Source organism: Euprymna scolopes, chromosome 23 (genome assembly GCF_053919585.1).
Source record: "Euprymna scolopes isolate OS-2025 chromosome 23, ASM5391958v1, whole genome shotgun sequence".
Lineage (NCBI taxonomy): Eukaryota > Metazoa > Mollusca > Cephalopoda > Sepiida > Sepiolidae > Euprymna > Euprymna scolopes.
In genome coordinates, this window is record NC_136504.1 from 10768048 (window position 1) to 10786802 (window position 18755).

The 18755-nt window shown below is 31.0% G+C and overlaps 1 protein-coding gene across 2 annotated transcripts in view; it reads left to right on the plus strand.

The window, feature by feature from the left end:
- Positions 1–17510, plus strand: part of LOC145245745 (proline-serine-threonine phosphatase-interacting protein 1-like) — a 204257-nt gene extending 186747 nt beyond the window's left edge. The window contains exons 12-14 of one of the 2 annotated variants that reach the window (XM_080107343.1): positions 4998–5019; positions 13014–13076; positions 17293–17510. In XM_080107343.1, the coding sequence (XP_079963469.1) occupies positions 4998–5019; positions 13014–13074 (83 nt within the window). In that variant the 3' untranslated portion in view covers positions 13075–13076; positions 17293–17510. The remainder of the gene's footprint in view (positions 1–4997; positions 5020–13013; positions 13077–17292) is intronic. The other variant, XM_080107344.1, reaches the window with a different exon arrangement.
- The last annotated feature ends 1245 nt before the right edge of the window (positions 17511–18755 follow it).

Sequence of the window (18755 nt, forward strand, 5' to 3'; positions counted from 1 at the left end):
TACAGACTTGTAACTTGGTATACAGAAGATTTGAACCTGTGGAACAAAATCGATCTAGTTCTTAGCCAGTATAAATAACTGCTAAGAGGTCAAAATTAAAAAACTGGAACTTGCCAAGCATAAGTCCACCTACGGTTGTTCTCTATGCATGCTCAAATATACATTTATATGTTAAACTGCGTTAATTTTTTAAGTTTTGATATCTATGTGTCGTTAGACTGTATGGCAGAGAATAACACTGGAGAGCTAAATGTTTTGCTTTCGATTCTAGCTGATGACACCCGAGTCATATTTGTTTTTTAACATCGCTACTATATATTGAGTGCAATATAATAATCAATAGATAATATAATAATAAATACAAAATCTGCATAAATTAAAATTGATCGAGCAATGTTAGAGAATATATATAATAATAAATATGAAATGAAATATGCATAGATTAAAATATATACCGTGTGTGTGTGTGTGTTTGTGTGTGTGAGATTGCGTTCAAACAAGCTTCTATTAGTTTTTAAGCACATTTTCTCTTCTATATGGGAGTCAAGAATAATCACTGTAGAATAGTTTTGCATCAATTTTATGTTCCCTTACAAAAATTAAAATCAATATATACAGATATTAAACCTTATGTCTAGAATTCTTATTCCAATTTTGGTGAAAATCTAATAGATGATTTTGATTCTAGAAATTTAATAAGCTTAAGTGGTTTTGATAAGAAATTGACGGAAATCTTGATTAGTGTCAAATGGATGTAATTCAAATTTAATGCAAATCTGAACAAAAATGAATATTTAAATGGGATATTTTGTTCATAAAATGCCTCTTAAAATGCTCCAAAGAAAATGAAATAATTTTGAAAATATTAATTGATGTACATACAAATACAGATATATACATGGCCAGAGTTTACATCATCTGAAATCAGGAAAAAATAACAACTCTATAGTTAAATATTTAGAGATTTATAAAGAATCAGAATCGGTATTTGCTTCAAAATCGGGCATTTAGTACGGAATTGGTAATTGTATTGGAATCTGAAAAAGTATTGGAATCATACTATCATTTGTCGTCCTAGAGAAAACAACACTACAGCTTTATTTTAAAACTCTTACTGAAAAAAATCAATTCAGGTAACTTGATTATGTAGTAGAGCTGACATCTATTCAATGTAGCCACCTTCAGCCTCAATCACCACCTCGATACAGGCCTGGAACTGGAAGCATGCCTTTTCCACAAGCACCAGCAAATACTCGGCAGATAGCAGCAATCAGACTGGCTTTTGTATTTTTGGAGGTCTTGTTGGTGATGTTCTTGACATATGACTAAACAAAGTAGTCTAGCGGGTTCAGGTCAGGAGAGAAGGGGGGGGGGGGCAAGTGAGAGAAGGATACAAAGTCGTAGCACTCCTTTTAAAGCCAAACCTGAGAGCCTTTGGACTTGTGGACCAGCGCAGAGTCCTGCATCCACACCCAGAGTCTGTCAGCAACCACCTGATTGCATCTGGGAATCACCACACTCTTCAGCACATCCAGCTACACTTTGGTGTTGACTTTCGAGCCAACTTCGAAAATGTGAGGTGGCATGATGTGGCCTTCACTTGAAACCACACCAAAGACCATAACTGTGACTGGAAACTTTGTTGATCTGTGCATTGGACTATCCAGATTTGCATTTTGAGGGTGCTGGCAATGGTCCTGTTGTCATAACTTGGATCAGTAGAGAGCATGAGTTGTACAGCGGCACATCTCTGATCTCACTCATTATGTCACTTTCAGGCATGATAAAAGGCTCTTATTGCTCTTGGGATTTGTATACAACTGACCAACGTGTAGATGGTCTGCAACAAAAAAAAAAAACCTGTTTTCATCAAACGGAAATGAAGTCATGTTGTCTTTTCTAGGTCGACAATTTTATAGTTTCATCCTGAATGTATGAAACATAAGATCAGCAGATTTATAGCAACACAAATCAAAACACAATCTAGAAATTTTAATAGTTAAATGTCAATATCAAGCTCTGTTTCCATGACAGCACCATTCACCAGCACTGTTAATGCTTCTATTGCCCGGATTAAAACACTCTAAAATAAAACCAGATAATAAATTAACAAATAAAAAAAAAAAAATAAATAAAAGTAAATATGGTGATGTTAATAGATAAAGTAAAATCACACACAAATAACACAATTAGAATACCAAACTAATGATATTTTGCATATATTTAACATTTTTTGGTCCCTTTGTTTTTGTAAAAGAAGTTATATTCTCGAAATATCAAAAACTTATCTCAAGCACTAAATCAGTTTTACTAATTTGTATTTCAAGACCTTCTTTCGTTTGTCCATTTTTTATTTTTTTTCATGCGTCACATCACATTAATAAGTATTATACGATCGTTGTGTTGATCCAAATAAATAAACCAAATGTGATAATAGATAAATAGATATAAAATCATTGGTTATAATTAAATATATCTATGGATTAAATCTGAACATGAAATAGAGTAGTAAAATTTTTTTTTCTACATTAATTAAACGTTAATAATTTTATTTTGGAATTCTAGGTTTAAATATATTAAACTATAAAATTAACATATGGAATTGAGGGTTTGGGCTTGAAATATTCTAACTGTTAGACTAATTGTAATATTTGACGTTTAAAAAATGGTAAATGAGAGGGTAGGAAAATATAAAAAATTATTGACAATCCTAAAATAATAAAAGCAAAATACAAAATAAGAATTAAATCATTAAATATTATTTAAATACTCGTTCAATTAATTGAAATAATAAATTATTATATGATTAGTGTATGATTATATGATGAAATAATTTTTTAAAATTATTTATTATTCATTTATTTATTTATCTGCTCATAAGGTACAAATCCATGCATTGTAAACCTTCAAAAATATTTTTTTATTTAACAATACTTCAAGCAAAGCACTCCATACTTCTTAGACGTTAATAATTTAATTTTGGAATTATAGGTGAAAATATATTAAACTATAAATTAACATACAGAATCGAGGGTGTGAAGCTTGAAATATTCTAACTTAGTCTAATTGAAACATTTAAATATGAGTTTTGATTAAAATTTTGAATAAAAAAAATGATAAATGAGAGGGTAGAAGAATATGAAATATTATTGTTATAATAACATAAGAAAAGAAAAATAAGAATTAAATCATCAAATATTATTTTAAATACTCGTTCAATTAATTGAAATGATAAATCATTATATGATTAGTGTACCTTTAAACACAAATACAAGTGGAAATAGGATTTTTTCAAGTTAAATTTCTTTTTTGATAAAAAGAAATGTACTAAACGATTTAACTAGTTTGGGAAATGATTATTAATACTTGATTGAAGAATATTTAAATATAACAATTACAGAAAAAAAAAGTTAATTGGAATAAATAGATATATAAAATAAATAAAAAATAAAATAGTTGATAAATAAAATTACATATTAAGCTGAAAAGATTATAAATTAAAATAAAAATTAATTTTTTTTATTAATGACTATAAATTAAAATAAAATCATACAAAAATTTAACAAAATATACAAATTAATTAACGAATATATGATAGATTGAAATAAAATATTTGTCAATAACAATCAAAATTAAATAATATTAATATAAAATTACTTTAGAATTTTCGGATAAAATATAAAAAAAATTATGTAATCTCATTTCAATATATCAGAATACAATTAAAAATAATAAAAATTGGGATAAATATATTACAATTAGTAATATTATCTAAGTATATATATATATATATATATATATATATATATATATATATATATATATATATATAGATTAATTATAAATAATAAATTAATAAAATACTAAATCAGAATATTTTTTTAGTAATGTATATCAAAATTAATACAATTTATTAATACAAATATTTAAATTCTGGTGACTTTACTTGAAAATTCAAAATGGCGAAATAAAAAATAAAATGAAAGGTAATTGCAACTTCTCTTCCAAGTTCTGGATTTTGTAATCATTTCCGGAAATTAGAAGAGAAGTTGCTATTAATTTTATAAATCTTTGTATATCTATTTATATTTTGAAATCATTCACATATATATTTCAGTAAAAATAGGCTTATTGTTTTAATATTACCAGTCTTTGAGATTTTGAGAATAATATTATTATTTAATAATTATTATTATTTAATTATTATTATTTTTTAATTATTATTATTTATTATTTTTAATTATTATTATTATTAGTAGTAGTAGTAGTAGTAGTAGTAGTAGTAGTATTAGTTTTTAAAACTGAAAATATAAAAACACTAAGTTTTTTTTATAATTACAATTTTATGTTATGTATCTCCTCACCTTTCCAAGAATATATTTTTTATAAAATATAAATATATTTTTACAATAAAATAATTAAGAAAAAAGACAAAATGTGAGAGGAAGGTGAAGTGAAACAAAAAAAAAACAAATACAATCATTAATTTTATTTTCAGCAATTTTTTTAGAATTACAATTTAAGTATTAAATTTTTAGTAATAAAATTTCTGTATTTTATTTGTATTATTAGAGTTCCAGAATTAAAATTTTAGGGTTAGAATTTCAGAATTAAAATTTGAGAATTAAAATTTCTGTTTTAAAATTTAATATCAAAAGTTCAGTATTGAAATTTCGGTATTAAATTTTTAGTATTAGAATTGCAAAATTAAAATTTTAGTATTAGAATTTCAGTGTTAAAATTTGAGAATTAAATTTTAGTATTAAAATCTTAGAATTTAAATTTTAGAATTGAGATTTCAGAATTCAAATGTAAGTATTAAAATTTAAGTATTAAACATTATAATATTAAAATTTCAGTGTTGAATATCTTTTCCAAATCCATCAAAATATTTAACCTTATCTTGGCATCAGAAAGGAAAAGTTGACTTTACCTGTTAGGTGTGTTAATTGCCTTCTGTCCTCTTTATATGTGTGTATTCTTTTATTTAATTTCAGGAAAGAATCATCGAACACAATGGTAACTTTTATTTTTACTGTGAAAAAAAAATAACTCATGCAAAAACCAGTTTTGCATGTGGTTCACTAACAGACGATTCTAATTTGCATTTTTGATCCACTAATGAATCACGACGCTCAAAACTATTAAGTTGGTGCAAACATAATGTTGGTTTTTGACGTTCAACTTCACGTAAAAAAAACGACATTATTTTACCAGTAGCCAATATATTCTTCAGCTAAAATGCTAAAAGTGTATTTAGTTAATGCATGATGGAGAAAAGTTTTCACGATTTCAGATAAAAACAGACACACATCTACATTGCCTGTTCCATAAATGTGACTCATTTGGTCGTCAGTTGAGAATGCTTTTTTGTAATCAGAATAAGCATGAAATTTTCCAGAATGCTGCCACTTTATTTATTGTTGAAGAGTCACCACTTATCAAGGTCAGAAGCCTCTTGGGGATAAAATTTAATGAGATAATGAGATGGGGGTGATTGAATGAGAGACTAAGAAATGTGTCAAACTGAAGGTCTTCAATACTTCTACATAATTTAAACCAAACATTTTTTATCATTATTACTAGCGGGGAGGGGGTGGGCTTTTCCCAGTCGTAAAATACGCTTAAATATGATATTTAAATTTGTGCAGATTTTGTATATATTATTATAAAGTTGTAATTTAAAAATATTAAAAAAGAAAAAGTATTTGAGTGCAATCAGATAGAATTGAAACCGAAAGCAAAACTGTAGCATTCAAAGCTGGTGACGTTACCACTGTACCAACGTGACACGCATACGAACTGATTAAAAAGCAAAAATAATCTAAAATAAATGTACAAAATGTATAACGATTTTTTAAATTTTGACTTCTTTTTTACCTCTTAAATACTATTTTAACTGGCTTAAAAGAACAGCCTGTAAAGAATCCAATCATTTGAGTTTCGGAAGAGATAGGGTTTGAAATTATGGAGACACAGACATACCGACAGACAGACAGACAGACAGACAGACAGGCAGGCATATAGCCTTTTATATATTAGATTAAAACATAACATAAAATGGAAAGTATATGAGGAGGAATTAATTTGTCAACAGTTTTTTTAATTATTAAAAATATCAAACTGGTTTTCATAATTAAAATGTTTTTTATTTGAAAATATCTTTGGTACTTCTATACACTTTGGACCAAACTGTCCGCAGCATCTTACTCTATTGCAGTGAAATATGGACCCTCTATACGTGTCAAGAACACAGACTAAATGCCTTCCATCTGCACAATCTAAAAAAGATTTTAGGTATTACATGGCAGGACCATGTTCTGAACAAAGCAAATCTCCCAAGCATGTTTGCTCTCCTCTTCCAGAGACGTCTGCGCTGGCTGGGGCACATCATTCATATGCAGGATGGCCGAATCCCAAAAGACACAAAGACATCCTGTATGACGAGTTCTCAGCTGTCAGCAGACCAACTGGTAGATCACTTCTCGGATTTAAGAATGTGTGCAAAAGGGTCTTAAAATTCAGAAACATCGACCCTGCTGACCTCGAATCCTATGCTGCAGACCATGACTCTTGGAGGGTCAAAGTCAAGAAGTGTGCCTGGCTGAGCAAGGAATGAACAGTGAGAGGAGAAGAGAGTCAGGCACAAGAGGGCAGCATCAGCATTGGCAGAGTCTGATGAAGGGTACCCCTGCGGGAAGTTCAACAGAATCTGCCACTCCCGCATCAGTCTGCGCAATCATAGCAGCAGCTGCCACCACTCAACACGACAACCTTCAGGTGTGAATCTCCATTGTCTGTTTAGATGGAAGGACGCAAACCATATAAGAAGACCAAACTGTTCTATTTTTCATCCTAACCCAAACCTAAGTTTTATGTTTAGTTCAGCTAAAATTAGTTTGGTTCGGTTCAAATTATGTAGAAGCCCAAAAAATAAAAACCATATACAGTGATCCCCTACTCTAACACCTAAAATATTTTATTCTTTGTAGTTAAATTGTTCTTTTATATTCCATCGCGGACAATGCCAAGAATTGAGTCCGACCAGTTTTACATATCATATATGGGTGAAAACTAAGCATAATAATTGATATATTTTAACAGCCCTTATGTCACATCTTGGATGATTCTATCAAATTATTTCATACATTCATTTGTAAACCCACAAAAATTTATTGCCAAATTCTTCAATTTCAGAAGAGAACAAATAATGGTTTCCTTGCATTTTTTCAAAACATTTCAAAGTTTGGCATCATCGAGCATTGAGATGATATCATTTTAATAAACATTTGCATTTCTCTATTTTCAAACAGAGTAACTACCGCATGTGAATTGGTTTTAAGTCATGTTTCTTGGTTTAAAGAGAATTCGCTTGCACGAGTTTTGAAAATTCTCAGTTTTATGTATTCTTCATGAAACAGTTAATCAGTAATTCAATGATGGTTTGTGGCCCATGTATAAAACACTATGGAATTGCAGAAAAGAAGCAGATGATATCCTTCCCTTTCTCTTCCCCAAAAAACTGTTTGCCAGATGTTCATCCATGCATGAAAAATCACTTATGATTGCACAATATCATATGTAGACAAATATTTTGAAAATAAGAATCATATCAACCATGAGAAACTCAAGAAAGAAGCATGAAAACAGTTTGGCATCATTATTTTTTATGGCAATCACCCCCAGACGATGAGTGAAGCCATTTGATGATCATAACTAACAAGAACGAAAAATGATTATCATAAAGACAGGAAATGCCTATTGCTCTTAACAATTTAAAAAGTTTTTTTTTTATTGCATTTTCACCCCAAATAAGGCACAGTCCACTTTGATAAAGGAGACTACTATCTGGGACCTAATTTGCAGGGATACTATGTAGGGAGTTGAGTAGCAAGATGCCTGTTTACATTACACTTGAACTTCTGCATGTCAGTACAGTTGGGGAAGCAGGAACTCGGAAGGGAATTATAAAGTCTAGCAATCTGGGGAAGAAACTATTAGAGTAGAAAACTTTCTGACATCTCTACTGTGTAGGGGTGGGATTTAGCTGTTTGTTGGGTGTATCAGGGGTATTTACGTAAGGGGGGTACAAGGGCTTGTGGTTCATCAGAGCACCTACTATTAAAATACTTGTAAAACAGGCAGAGGGATGCAACTTATTTAATTGAACTACAAAGTTTCAGGATAATTATATTCATATGTGTGTATATCTTTGATGCTTCTTCGATAATGTATTTATGAAGTCTTCTCTATAGAAGTTTTTTTTTTTTTTTTTTTACATTTTCACCCCAAAAAAGGCTTATTCCCACTTTGGTGTAGGGGGCTACTATCAGGGGCAACAACTACTGGGGTACTATGTAGGGATTTGGGCAGCAAGATGTTGGTTCACGTTACACTTGAACTTCTGCACGTCAGTACTGTTGGGGAAGCAGGGACCTGGAATGGAATTCCAAAGTCTAGCGGTTCTGGAGAAGAAACTATTGGAGTAGAAAGATCTTTTACATCTAGGGATCTCTACAGTGTGGGGGTGGGATTTAGCAGCCTGTCGGTTTTGTCGAGGGTGCTCACGTCGTGGGGGCACAATGATTGCAGTTCGTCAGAGCATTCACCACTAAAAAAAAAAAAAAATGCTGTACAAGTAGCTGTGATGCTGGTCAATTAGACAAATGTATGATTGTCACGTACAATGACAGATAAAAATATGTGTAAGATACCAAAACAATGTTCTTATTTTCAGGAATAAATACAACTTCCAGCTTGGAGTCCTGAGTCCAGTGGATGGATATCGAAGACAGTCATATTGTTTTTATTTTGAAATTGTTTACAACAAGGCGTGAAGCCACTTGCTGTAAGAAGCTAACAAGAACAAAAAATGATTATCGCAAAGACAGGAGATGCCTATTATCCTTTTCTTTTGTAGACATTTATGCTGGCAACACTACCATCTATGGCAACACTTCAAAGGTCGTAAATGACCAAGTTCTCTTTGATTCTCTCTCATTTAATCTTGAAAACGCGATGTAATGGGGGATAGAAAGGGCTGGTTACTTTTAATGCATCCAAAACCAAGCTTCTATTTTTGCATCATCAGCACTCTGATCCTCATCTGGCATCAATTGAAATAAATGGCTCTCGTCTTGGGGAGGCTCCATGTTTTGACAAGCTTCTGAGTCGGACCTTTACTCCTGATCTGAAATGCAACACATACATCAAATCCGTTGCCAATGCTGCTGGAAAAATGGTGGGATCGTTCTACCGCTCCAGTAGATATCTCACTGTTGATGTAATTCTCTAACTGTATAAGAGCCAAGTACGTCCAAAGATGGAGTACTGTTGACACATCTGGACAGGAGCTGCTAGAAGACGCTTCTTCTGCATTGACAGAGTCCAAAATAGACTTTGTAGCCTAATGGTGATGCCCTTTTCTCTTCCCTACAACCTCTTTCTCACAGAAGAGACATTGTAAGCCTGTCTCTGCTTTATTGTTATTTTCATGGCAAGTGCTCGTCTGAGCTCCAATCTATGGTCCCCTTGCTAAACTTTCACAAAAAAACACTTCTCTAGCTGAAACCACTATCGATAATTTTCCCATTTTTATCTGTGTCTAAACCTAAACGTATATTCCATGAACAAAGCTTCTTTCTTAGAACTGCACACCTATGTAACTCTATTTCATTTTCCTGCTTTCCAGCTGACTACAATATGGTTGTCTTCAAGTCCAATGTGAAGAAGTTCTTGCTGAGCCATCCGCTTACGATATTGTCCCATTGACTACCGTACACCCATTTACCCTTATTCTCGAGTGGTCTCCGGGCCTTGATAAGTGGTGACTCCTTTGTAAAAAAATATTTTAAAAAAGAGTGATGAAATTGTTATCTCATGTTTTTGTGTGACAGACTGATGGACATTTCGATTTCAAATGTAAGCCAACAACGCTAATTCAACTTTAGCATTTCAGGCAGTTTACAGTAGAGAAGACATATCTAAAAATAACTTGAATCTAATTGTTAAGACTGACTACAAATGTAGACATTTGTTTATTTTTCTATTTTGAGTCATTTTTTTTATATCAAATGTCAAGGTCATCCTTTATTTTACAATGATATTATTGTTTAACGTTTGATAGACAGTTGCATCAGATTAGAGTAGTATAAGAGGTTTTACTTTTTTTCTTTTTTTTCATGCAAGGGAATCACGGCTTATCAAAGCCCAACGCCCACTCGAGGATAAGGGTTAATGAGTGTAGGTGGTCACAGAGACAACAGTATAGTAATCATTAGATAGTTACAAGGTGCCTTCAATAAGTTTCCGGACATTTTTGTACACGCATTTGAATATGTTATTGCTATACGAGCAATAATATGAGATGACCATTTTTATGATTTCAGGTTCAAATGAACAGCAACAGCAGGCATTGGAATACATCCTACTAAAGCCTGATTGTCACAGCTGGTAAATTTCAAAAATGCAATCTGAATATGAGGACACTTTAGAAGAACAATATGCAATCAAATTCTGTTTTGAACTTGGAAAAAATGCCAGAAAAATGTATGAAATACTTCAGGCTGCTTTTGAACCATCTTGCATGAATCAAGCATCAGTTTTTGAGTGGCATAAGAGATTCAAGAAAGGCAGGGAGTCTATGAGGGATAAGAGATGTGGAAGTCAGAATACGAGAATTGATTGGCCAAATAAAGAATTTCATGGATAAGGACCGTCGGTGTTTATTGACAAAATAAGTGCACAGTTTAATATCAGTGTGGGAACTGTACACACGATTATTCGTGAAGAACTGAAGATGCGAAAGATTTGTGTGAAGTTTGTCTCATCCTTGTCACAGACTATTTGACCAAGATGGGCATCAAGACAGTTCCTCACCCTCCCTATAGTCCAGACCTTGCTCTCTGTGACTTTTGGTTATTCCCTAAGCTCAAGGAAAGCTTAAGAGGTTGATGAGACAATTGAGTAGATGATGTTGGTTTATGTTACATTTAAACTTCTGCTTATCAGTACAGTCAGGGAAGCAAGTAGCAGGAAGGGAATTCCGAAGTCTATCCGTTTGAAGGAAGAAACTATTAGAGTAGAAATCTTTCTGGCATTTAGGGACCTTAACAGTGAAGGGGTGAGATTTTGTTACTAAGTGAGTTTGTCGGAGATATGCACATCAGAGGGCACAAGTGCAACGAGTTCATCAAATATTTCATACTATTTAGTAGTTTGGTTTCATGAGCATCGTTATGAAACGTTCGCATATTAATTTGGTTTTTATTAATGAGTCAGCAATTATGAAGGCCAAAAGCCACTCATGGTTAAGGATATTCTACACAAGGTTTGATTAATCCAAGAGATAAAACAAATGTGTTAATAGTGAATGCTGGATTATAATGAAAGATTCCCGTGAGATGTACTCAAGGATATATATATTATTCCTTAATTTGAATTCATTTTTGAGATGAGCATTATATATATTAATTTATTTTTATTTCGGACTATTATTCTCATCTTTATTAGTTGTTGTTTTCATCTTTATTGGTTGGTGTTTTTCATGACGTTTCGGCCAACTATTCCTCTGGCCTTCGTCAGCTGGTAACCGCGATAGATAGGAACTTCGAATCTCCTAACTGCATTCTCAGCAATCACTGCATCACATAGAGCCCGTGGCGCAGTTGATAGACGTTGAATCTCTACGGTTCCAGATGGACATTGTCTGAAGATAGCGGTTTCAATCCTACCCAAAGCATGGCAGAGGTTTTCTTGGCCAAAAACGTGGTGAGACGACAACAACTATGGATGGCGGTAATTGCTGAGAATGCAGTTAGTTCCTATCCGTCGCGGTTACCACTTGACGAAGGCCAGAGGAATAGTTGGCTGAAATGTTATGAAAAACAACAACCAATAAAGATGAAAACAACAACTAATAAAAGATGAGAATAATAGTCTGAAATAAAAATAAATTAATGTACGCAAGGAGTTTGAGATTCCATCTACCCAGTTGAAGCCGCTATTTATAATTCCGTCAATGTAATAATAGTAGTATTATATGCATTAGATCTCTATACCGCTATTTTTTAGTCAGTCTGAGAATTTGCCTTCAGATAGATAGACTGCTGCATAGCCTCCTTCCAGTCAGATGACTGGACAGTGTAGGATCAGGTGGTCTGTGTCCTGGGGGCTTTTTTGCACCTTGGGTAAATTGGGAAGTCTGTTTGCCTCCATCTGTCTTTGTTTACAGCAGTCCTACAGTGTCTTGTTCTGGTCCGGTTTGCAGCTACCCACTGCTTCCTACTATTTGTAGTAAAATCTGGGAGGCGCAAAGTTGGGTCTTCAATGATGTCCCCTCCTTTGGGAGTATTGTTTCTCCATTCCTCCTTCCATGTCTCAATTGGGTCGAATTTTTATTTTTTTGAGTTGTAGAAGGGCTTTCGGGTTTTGAGTCTGGAGGTATCTAGGGCATCTTTTAAAATTTGTTGGATTGGTAAGTCCATTCATTGGTAAGTCCATTCATGCTTTTAAGCTTTAATGCAAATTAATGATAGTTTTAAGATTTAGTTTTTTTTTAAAGCAGGCTTTATAGTGGTCATGTGATTTGTGAACACTTTTTTTAAAAAATCAATTAACACTTATCAAGGCTAAAAGCCACTTGGGGATAAGAGTGAATGAGATGGATGGATTGTCAGCTGAAAAAAAAATTATATATATATATATATGACTTCTTCAAGTGTCCGGTCTGCAGACATAAACAATCATGACTTTCCATTCTTCCCTATTCTCGGTCTTTCTCATGTGCTCATTGTTGGTGCCCTTTGTATTCGTTGCAAATTTGTTTAAACTGTCTTTGAATTTTGTGCGTTGTCTTCCTCTGTTCTTGTATCCACATATTTTGCCATTCCATAACAGTGTCTAATCAATTGTTTCCACTAGCGATTCTTGTTTCAGCATTAAATAAAATGATTTGTTGCAGAGTAAAAATTGAAAACCAAAACTGATTCCATCATTTTTTTTTTCTTTTTCAGCAGGCATATATGCAACCATAGATATATAAACATTTCGCAGCCTGCTCATTTTTTCTCATGAAGGTAAGAAATTTCGAACAACAATGAATGCAGTTCTTGAATTATGATGGAATGCAGCTAAATAAGTGTTTCATAATGTCTGTTTTATTATTTATGACGAGTGAAAACACAAAACAAATGATTCTCTCTAATTTTCTCTTCATGTATTATTTAAGCACATCATTCTGTAATGTTGTTCGGTAACCGACACATGTTGTATGCAGGTTCAGTTGCAAAGGAGACCAAGACAAAGAATAGGAAATAACTCCAACTCGCTTCTTCTTTGTAGCAACATTTATTTCCTCATTGTTACAACCATGACATCATCCACATGATCTAAAACATTTTCCATGTCTCTTATTAGAACTTGAACGTTACCTTATCTCTCACATAATCGTTCTCTTTTTCTTATAGTCCTGTTTTGTTCCCACCATCACTTCGCATGCATTAACATACGTGCATCCATGCTATGTTACAATTACCAGGAAATGGCATACTAGAAAGCCTGTGCTCGGTTGTTGCACATTTTTCTGTTAGGATGACCGTGACATTCACTTCAGAATCTAAATTTTTCAACAAACTGTACTCCAGTCACAGACCAATACACCTTTATATAGTTTCCCACATTCACATGGGATCTCATACATACAGTTCTTAGTCATGACTTTTATCTGTATGGGGCTTAACGCACACAAGAGAGTTGAATCGCTTCTGAAAATTGTCCTGATATCATATGGATTACATATTCTTTGAAGTTTTTCCGATAAGATACACCTGAAGAAGGTCGAAGGTTACATTGGCTGAAATGCTGTGAAAATAACGTACAAGATGAGGACAGTAATCCAAAGAATCCAAATAATACAAAAATTTATCAAGTTCGACAAAACATACATGAATAATACAAGCATACATGTTTTATTTTAAATGATACAAGCATACATGTTTTTTTTAAATGATACAAGCATACATGTTTTATTTTAAATGATACAAGCATATATGTTTTATTTTAAATAATACAAGCATACATGTTTTATTTTAAATAATACAAACATACATGTTTTATTTTAAATAATACAAGCATACATGTTTTATTTTAAATGATACAAGCATACATGTTTTATTTTAAATGATACAAGCATACATGTTTTATTTTAAATGATACAAGCATACATGTTTTATTTTAAATGATACAAGCATACATGTCTTATTTTAAATGATACAAGCATACATGTTTTATTTTAAGTAATACATACATGTTTTATTTTAAATAATACAAGCATACATGTTTTATTTTAAATAATATAAGCATACATGTTTTATTTTAAATAATACAAGCATACATGTTTTATTTTAAATGATACAAACATGTTTTATTTTAAATAATACAAACATACATGTTTTATTTTAAATAATACAAACATGTTTTATTTTAAATAATATAAGCATACATGTTTTATTTTAAAAGATACAAGCATACATGTCTTATTTTAAATAATATAAGCATACATGTTTTATTTTAAATGATACAAGCATACATGTTTTATTTTAAAAGATACAAACATACATGTCTTATTTTAAATGATACAAGCATACATGTTTTATTTTAAAAGATACAAACATACATGTCTTATTTTAAATAATATAAGCATACATGTTTTATTTTAAATGATACAAGCATACATGTTTTATTTTAAATAATATAAGCATACATGTCTTATTTTAAATGATACTAGCATACATGTTTTATTTTAAATAATACAAGCATACATGTTTTATTTTAAATGATACAAGCATACATGTTTTTTTTAAATGATACAAGCATACATGTTTTATTTTAAATAATACAAGCATATATGTTTTATTTTAAATAATACAAGCATACATGTTTTATTTTAAATAATACAAACATACATGTCTTATTTTAAATAATATAAGCATACATGTTTTATTTTAAAAGATACAAGCATACATGTTTTATTTTAAATAATACAAGCATACATGTCTTATTTTAAATAATACAAGCATACATGTCTTATTTTAAATGATACAAGCATACATGTCTTATTTTAAATAATATAAGCATACATGTTTTATTTTAAATGATACAAGCATACATGTTTTATTTTAAATGATACAAGCATACATGTCTTATTTTAAATGATACAAGCATACATGTTTTATTTTAAGTAATACATACATGTTTTATTTTAAATAATACAAGCATACATGTTTTATTTTAAATAATATAAGCATGCATGTTTTATTTTAAATAATACAAGCATACATGTTTTATTTTAAATGATACAAACATACATGTTTTATTTTAAATAATACAAACATACATGTTTTATTTTAAATAATACAAATATACATGTTTTATTTTAAATAATATAAGCATACATGTTTTATTTTAAAAGATACAAGCATACATGTCTTATTTTAAATAATATAAGCATACATGTTTTATTTTAAATGATACAAGCATACATGTTTTATTTTAAAAGATACAAACATACATGTCTTATTTTAAATGATACAAGCATACATGTTTTATTTTAAAAGATACAAACATACATGTCTTATTTTAAATAATATAAGCATACATGTTTTATTTTAAATGATACAAGCATACATGTTTTATTTTAAATAATATAAGCATACATGTCTTATTTTAAATGATACTAGCATACATGTTTTATTTTAAATGATACAAGCATACATGTTTTATTTTAAATGATACAAGCATACATGTCTTATTTTAAATAATACAAACATGTGTTTTATTTTAAACAAGCAGTAGTGACCGGTGTTGCTCAGGTATTTAGGTAGTGTAATAAGGAACTCTCAGGGACGGGGGGGTCAAAACAACAGTAGGCAGAGGTGTAAAAAAAAAAAATGGTAATAAGCATTCAGGCTCGAACCTGTAACGCAAAGTAGAAAAAAAGGTTAAAAATTATGTGACGTCTTAGCCAATTTCTTCATCACCCGACTGGAAGTTCCGAATGTTGAAATTAAGCGTAGTCAATCTAACTAATATGATGACTTGCAAAAATGGCAAAAACCAACCCCTTTTGGTAGAAAACTGGCGAGTTGAGGGTGAAGGAATTAATATTTTTGGCCAATTTTTCAATATATTTCGTCTAGGACGTCAAGCTTCTAAACGATACCAATTTCGTCAGAATCCGTTGCGTCTGTCGAAAGTTTTAGCAGACATACATACATGCATACATTCACACAAATTGACGATTGAGATTTATATTATAGACTAGCGGTAGTACCCAGCGTTGCCTGGGTGTTTGTAGGTGTGCGTGGTGTCAAGTAAAAAAGAACCGAGGGGGGGGGGTCGAACTCGAAGCCCTGAGGCGAAGTTTGAAAATAAAATCGGCCAGCCAGAATGAGTTAGTGAAAGATGTTTGTAATTTATTTAAGAACCAAATTGGCAGGTGCGCGGCCGTCGCCGCAGGTTAGTTTGTTATAAGCAAAGTAAAAAAAGAAAACAACATTAACACTTAAACGGGGAAAAAAAACACAAAAAACTAACGTAAGGCAAACGAACGATGAAAACAGAAAAACGAACACATGAAAAATGGCTTAAATAAGCCTGTTTCGATATTAAAATTTAAAAAATCAGTGGGTACCCAGGTGTTTTTGAGTGTCACTAAGAATAAGCGAAGTAAAAAAAAAATCAGAAAAACGAACATTACGTGAAAAATAGCTTAAATAACACTGATTCAATATCTAAATTTAAAAAATCGAAAAAAAAAAAAATCTCACACCACGATTCAAACCCAAAACGTTTAGATAATGAACCAAGGCCTTAACCAACTGAGCTAAAGCGACGTACATTAAGTTTGTTCAGTTTTTCAACTATTTAAAGTAAATCAGGTCACGACGTCATCTGACACATGCGTAGAATCGGTCGTCGTCACGAGAGGACCGTTTTTGTTGACCTCACCCCACTGTCGAAAATTGCCGATTTTGGGGTGAAAAAGTTAACGCTTTTGGCCAATTTTACGATATTTTTCGAGCAAAGGATGGAGCTTCGATGTGATACCGAGTTTGTGAATTTTTGTCGTGTCTGTCGGAAGTTTTTAGCAGACATCCAAACATACACACAAACATACATACATACATACATACATACATTTTCGCTTTTATATATATAGATAATACAAGCATACATGTTTTATTTTCACGTTTTTATTGCTTTTTAATCATTGTATCTTTTTTTCTTTTTCAGGCACAGATTTTATCAACGGTAGAATGACACCAAACCAATCTCTGTGGTCTTAAATTTTCTGAAAATCTTTCAAGTCTCAATTCTGTGACTGATCCCCAATCATCTTCATATCTGAAGACTCCATGGGAAATTTTATCTAAAAAAAAAAAAAAAAATTAAAAAAACACAATATAAAAAATAAACATTTCTAAAATGTCTAAACGCGAAGGAAAGAAAAATGCAAAGAATTTTTGTCATCTATATATAAAATTCCTCATTTGTCAAATATTTGAGTGGTTATGATTAAGTGTGCTTCCTCTTGCATGGAAGAGGGGGGGGGCGTTGATAAAACATAGAAGAGTTAAAAAAAACTTGCATGTAACATTTTTCTTCCTCATGCGTTACTTTTTTTTAACACACCCCTCCCTCCTCCTCTCTACACCATATCCATCCATATATTTCTCTCCCTACCTCTCTCTCTCTCTGAATATATATATATGTATGTATATAATGAATATATTGTTGTGGTTTCTTAATCCAATAAAACGCCAGTGTTTATAAAATAGTGCTCAGTAGCAAGTAGAGCTGCAGATTATTGCATAACTACATGATATCCCTCCATATATCTTTCTCCCTCACCTCTTCCTCTGGTATATTTAAGCAGCATTTTTTCATTCAAGCAGACATTAAATATAACGTAGATACTTTGCTTTGTGATCCTCCATTTTTTTTTTTTTTCGATTTTCTGTATAATCTTTTTTATATCAAAATCGAAAATATTACTGAAAGTTCCATAGTTATCATGAGCACTTTCGATCTGACTGCGAATCATCTTCAAATGGAATTCATGGAGTTGATGAGGTGTAAAAGAAGAGGAGCAAAAATGGAAAATAGAAAAGTGTAAAGTAAAAGACACAATAAATTGCATCGAGTGATGGGAGGTTAACAGTATATTGAAAGTCTATTAAAAATCCAAGTTTAAAAATCAACGATTTTATATATATATATATATATATATATATATATATATTATTATTATTATTTTTAAAATCAAGGATTATATATATTATTATTATTTTTAAAATCAAGGATTATATATATTATTATTATTTTTAAAATCAACGATTATATATATTATTATTATTTTTAAAATCAACGATTATATACATATATATATATTATTATTATTTTTAAAATCAACGAGTATATATATATATAATATTATTATTTTTAAAATCAACGAGTATATATATATAATATTATTATTTTTAAAATCAACGAGTATATATATATATATATTATTATTATTATTTTTAAAATCAACGAGTATATATATATATATATATATATACATATATATATATATATATATATATATAATCGTTAGTTATTATTCCAAAGCCAAAAGATGTATTTAATCTGCACTCATAGTATTTTATTCATATGTTTATGTATAAATTTCTTCTGTCAAAAGCTGATTTTGT